The sequence below is a fragment of the Phragmites australis genome, chromosome 9 (assembly GCF_958298935.1).
Source record: "Phragmites australis chromosome 9, lpPhrAust1.1, whole genome shotgun sequence".
NCBI classification, from domain to species: domain Eukaryota; kingdom Viridiplantae; phylum Streptophyta; class Magnoliopsida; order Poales; family Poaceae; genus Phragmites; species Phragmites australis.
In genome coordinates, this window is record NC_084929.1 from 24,934,853 (window position 1) to 24,940,539 (window position 5,687).

At 47.1% G+C, this 5,687-nt stretch overlaps 1 protein-coding gene across 1 annotated transcript; it reads left to right on the forward strand.

Annotated features, from left to right (window-relative positions):
* The first annotated feature begins 1,064 nt into the window (after window positions 1-1,064).
* On the forward strand, window positions 1,065-5,687 carry LOC133928087 (uncharacterized). The gene is made up of 2 exons (XM_062374365.1): window positions 1,065-1,112; window positions 4,752-5,687. The coding sequence occupies exons 1-2, from the start codon at window positions 1,065-1,067 to the stop codon at window positions 5,685-5,687; spliced, it is 984 nt and encodes a 327-aa protein (XP_062230349.1).

The following is a 5,687-nucleotide window of genomic DNA, read 5'->3' on the forward strand; positions in this document are numbered from 1 at the left end:
TTACCAGCACTACTCGATGCCTCTACAAGCCCTTGTTCACACCCCGGGTGCATAGGTCAAATGAACGTGACGACTTACGGTACTTGGCTTACCCGTCCCATATCCGAGTATGTGGTAAGTACGGAAAAGTGCTAAAGCCAACAACACCGATGATCAGTGCTTAACCGATGCAAGCAATCTATGGAATCTAGGCTCCTCTCCTGACCTACCCCTAGCACCACCCACATCTTGTCTCATCCTCACATCTCATACCACCTAACATCATAATCATAATCATAATCAGTGTGAACATTAAGTAAGCCCTATGCTCGTGAACAACGGCTGCACCCTCGCTCGACTTCTACTGAGGAATTATGCATTGCTAAGCATTTCGAATAACTCTTAAGTTAGACATCAACAATGTTATCAAGGCTACAGGGATATGGATAATCAGTAAGTCAAGGTAGAGGTAATACAGTTCGTCAATATAGGTTCTATCCACCAAAACCCGACAATGGATCCACTACTCATGCAAACATACATAAAGCGTAATTTATCTAGTTAGCCAATACGAGATCAAAAGTGGTAGGTTGAGTATGCTTAGATGCTTGCATTGCTACTCCATGTGCTTCAATCACGTTCAGAACTAGTTCGGTGTCGATCTCGACCACGAAGAACGATGGCGCATCACTCTCTAAACAAAATATGAATGCATCAAACAAATAATCAAACGATGAAAATGTGTGCATATGATGCATGCGTGAACAATAATAGAGCGTCGTGTTTTAAAAACATCTGCCAAAGACCATCAAAAGATTAGGGTTTTAAAGTTTAAAACCTCAGACAAGGTAACCGAAGTACACACAGCATGGAATGGCTAGCGGTCAAACCAACAGGGAAATGACGGTCTGACCAGCATCCAGTAGAGAGCTTTGGCGTCTAGCAGTTTGACTGAAGGCATGGTGGTGATCAGACCATCGACCAACGATCAGACCAGCCCTATCGATAGTCTGACTCCTATATAGGGGTTTGAACTTAACTAACGGTCATACAAACCCTAACTGACGGTCAGACCGACCCTAGCGATGGTCATACCACCAGACCTTGCCGGCAGCACCTCTGCGGAGTTGCTGGTGAGGACTCTGATGAAACCTTCGATAACGAAGGGCACCAAAGTACTCCATAAGACTAGAGGAACATCTTCTATGATTGTTCAGATGACATGAATAGTCCGAACACATAAAACCCTAAGAATGAGATCTAGATCTAGGGTATACTCGGGTTTCTTGGTTCATATCCAAACGGTGGAGGACTAGAGCTAGGAAACGATGGAAAGATGTCATGGGAAGATTCACCTTGGCGTAGAGGAGCTTTCTATTGGATTGGAATCCTCTGCGGGAGTTCTGATCCACTGATTGCACTCTCGAAGAGGTTAAGGGAGCTTGGTGTCAGGACCCCGAACCCGGGTTCCCCTGTGCCTCATGTATCAGTCCCTGGATCAAGTAGCTGATACGCACAGAATTCGATAAAATGATATCAAAAATATACTTTGAATACAAATAAGTAAAATAAATACCTGAGAAGAGAAAAGATAGTCTGGTGGACAAGAATCTACAGCAGACCAGCCAGGCAGAAGAGCCTACAGCGCAGCGGAGCGAAACGACGATGCAACCCAATGCCACAGGCAACTCGAGTGCAGACGCGACCTTAGACTTCTTCTGTTCGACTTCATCTGGGTTGAGGTTGAACTCCAACTCAACAATCTGAAAGCAACAAGACTGAGTACGGAAGGTACTCAACAAGTCCTATACTACTTCAAGTGGGTTGATAGATGCATAATGAATATTTCAAAGATAAGGCTTTACGGCATAGTTTTAACCGTAAAGCAGGTTTTATGCAGATATCTAGTTATATTCTCCACCGTTAACCTTTTTGAAATAAATGTAACAAAGCTTTTGAAAACAAAGGCAAGCATCTTCTGTTGGTACTGAGTATCACCCCAAGTTCTCACGCATTAGAAGGTAACCTGATAACAAAGCTTTCAAAACGGTTTAGAAGTAAAACGGTTCAGGCATCTTCTGTTGGTACTGAGTATCACCTCAAGTCCCCAACGTATTAGAAGGTGACCTGATAGCAAAGCTGTCAAAATAGTTTTAAAACCAAAACCAAGGTAATAAGTTGTATCTGGGGGTTTTCAGTCATGGGAGGGGCTATACCTCACTCCGCAGTCCCTTTTATCACATCTGGTGTACCTCTAGTACCACACAGCTTCTGGCGGATCAAGCCAGGAACCACATCACACGGACATCTAGTCCACACACTCACTCATCAAGACACACGCACCCGGAGTCTATTCAAGTGAGGTCAATGCTTTGCATGTCCATGACCGTGGACACGGCTATTCAAATAGGTTTACACTCTGCAGAGGTTGTACAGCTTTACCCATACGATATGCTCAGCCTCCAACCGTAGCTAGCGGAGGAGCGAATCATACCGAGACTCTCCAAACACCTTTCCTGCCGGGCTTTTCCACGAGACACGCCAAGTTCCAGAGCTACATGTTCCGAAGGCCAGCCTCCATTTTTAAGCCTAAGCCGGTCCCTGAACCTCCAAACAGCGGGACAGATAGACCCCTGGCTGCTCGTTGCTCTCAGCCTCCTGGTATGATGCCCAACTCAGTCCAGTGAAGGAAAAATCAAGTCCTGCCCATACAGGACGCATGGTTGCACGGGGTGGCTAAGTATGACGGCGCAAGACTCGGTCCTTAAGCGGCCGGGCTAGGCATCTTCACGGGCAATGAATACCATCATGTAACTCACGCCCCCATGAGCATCCTCCCCGGAGGACTACTCTACCTGCCCGCGCCAAAACAGTTTTCACCCATTTTTACACATCACCTTCCATGTCCCACATGACATCAAGGATTTTCCCATAATCACGGAATTCACAACCATCAAGGAATCATGGTAAATGAGTTATCATTGATAACAGTAAATTTATCTCCGAAGAGAAGTGTTTTAAAAACGACATCTCCGAGGAGATGTATTCCATCCTAAGCATGCTAGATATCAAGATGGCGTCTATCGTTAATATATTTAACAATAGGTATTCCTAGAGTGATATGTATTCTGGATGATGACATGTATGGCATAGCAGTGTTGATAGGATTAACTATTACAAGTGGTTTGAAAGAAAATGCAATATATAGCACATGCGATAATAAGTTCGGTTTTAGTTGATCATGTGTATTATTCGAAAACATAGGTTCAGTATGATCAAGGAAATAGGACTTGCCTTCTTGAAGGGTCAATTCACGATTGGTCTTGTCTCTGAAGTTTCCCAGGATTCTTCTTCATCATTGGACCTTGCCTTCAGTTCCTTCCTTGCGTTTTTGCTTTGAACCTTGACTTCGAGTCTACGCATATTAACGACAAAAAGCGCACAATGACTAAGCAATTGAACACCAGAACAAAACCAAGAAATGCCAAAACGGAAGAAAAACAACGGAGAAAACGACGAAAGCTAAACCTAGCGGAAGACGATCGGCAACTCTAATCAATACGAAACTAACACAAAGAGAATAACGGGATAGTCCAACGAAGCTAGGCTAAGCTATTAACCTAGTTGTTTTATCAACTTAAGAGAAAACCTGAACAAATCACGATTAACTAGGTGAACTCTTATTAGATTAACTGCCGGAAGACGACAATTAGAGATTCTACGTGTAAGTGAGTGCACGTGTACAGACATGAATATATGTGTAATACTTACGTCTATATGGATGTGAGCATGTATACATATATACATAAGTATAACTCTAGGCGATTATATATGCTTAAGTGTGGAGATTAAATATTCTCATCTATAGCAACAAAACATGGTCGTTTAGCAACTAACCTTAATTACTTAGTGTTGTTTAATTTCCACACTACCTAAGTTATATTTTATTGCTATCATAAAAGCATACATGCAATTAATTAATTAGATTAATCTATCCTTTGAATCTAATTAATTAATTATCAAAAGGTTATTCAATTAATTAATTACCAATGTTAAATTATTCTATCATATTCTATTAACATGTATTTATTTATTTAACCGCTACACGGGTTAATTTATCACCTTAATTGAACTAAGATTAACTTATAACCTATCACATGAAATAACAACATATTGCAACATTGATTAAAAGATTAATCTAAAAACTACCATTTAACTCATATGATGATTAATCTGCACTTAAGCGAGATTCATATACGCAACTTAAACATGATTATATCTCAAACATATTTATGGAATTATCTAAACTCAACTTTATTTATTAAAGGAAAAAATCTAAATCTAGATCAAATGCCGCAATACAAATAATTACCAAACGAGAAAATTAAACGAACTCCAAAATTTACAAGATTTGTCATGGAGGTAGATTATGATTTTAGAGAAATATCGGCGAAAGAATCACCGAAATCAGAGTTGAAACGAATGAATTACGGACGTCGGAAGATTTACCGAAAAGGATAATTCCTGAAAAAAAAAGAGGGAGCACTATTTCACGGACTGGGTCTATGGATCTGTGAACCCGAGGGGATTTGTGAAGGGAGTCCACCGTAGACAGGATTTGTATGGACTCGGCTCATGGGTAGTGGACCGGAGTGGTGGCTCAGTGGACGGTCCACCCTGGACCGGCCTGTGGACCGGCTTGCGGGCCCACAAGGCAGTGAGGGGGAGCCTACGGATAAGGCTGGCCGGGCCATTTTGCCTGTGCGGCTCAGAGAGAGGCGGAGGAGATCGGAGTGAGGGGCGGCGGCGGCGCTGGAGGGAGAAGGGGAGCGGCCTGGGAGATAGTAGAAGCCGGCCGGAGAGGAGACGGAGGCGGCGGCGAAACTCGCCGGCGACGGCACACAGCGGAGCTGCGCGGCACGCGCCGGTGGAGATGGTGGCGCCGGAAAAGGAGGAGGAGCCGGAGATGTGAGGTCAGCGGAAAGAGGGGCGAGACCGCAGGCCGGGGTAACGGGAGATGGAGCAGCAGCGATGCACGGGATGCGCGACGCGGCACGGCGAGAGGCGCGGGTCGGAGGCGGCACGGCGCACCGGGACGGCGATGCGGGAGGCGAAGAGCGCGGCACAACAGCGCGCTCGAGACGGCGTGGCGCTACGGGACGCGCGGCAGAGCGCAGGAGGCAGAGCGCAGCGGCGACGGCGGCCGGGACGGCGCGTTGGCACGGCGCACGCTACGGCGGTGGGACGACGGAGGCGTGATGTGGGAGGCGCGGCCGAGGCGGCTACGCACACATCGGCTAGCGGCAGCTCAGTCGGACGGCGCGTCGGCTTTGCGGCCGGGCAGAACAGGAAGGCGGGCCGAGGCAGTGGCTGGGCGCCTGGGCCAGCTGATCGACGCAACGCGCATGGCGTGGCTTGGGCCGGCAGTGTGCACGATGCGGCAGTGGAAGGCGAAGGCGCACGGCGGCTGGAGGGTGCGGCGCGGTGCACAGAGGAGCGCACGGGCGGCTGAGCAAAGGGAGGAGGGGAGGAATGGGCACCGGGAGATGGGAAGAGGGAGGCTCACCGTGTATGGATGGTGTGGCATGGTGGAGTTGTGGTGGCGCCTCCGCGACGGGACAGCGCGGCTGGACGCGGGCGAGTTACCGGGACGGCGTGCGCGCCGCGCGAGCGGACGGCACGGCACACGTGGTGATGGTGACGCGTGA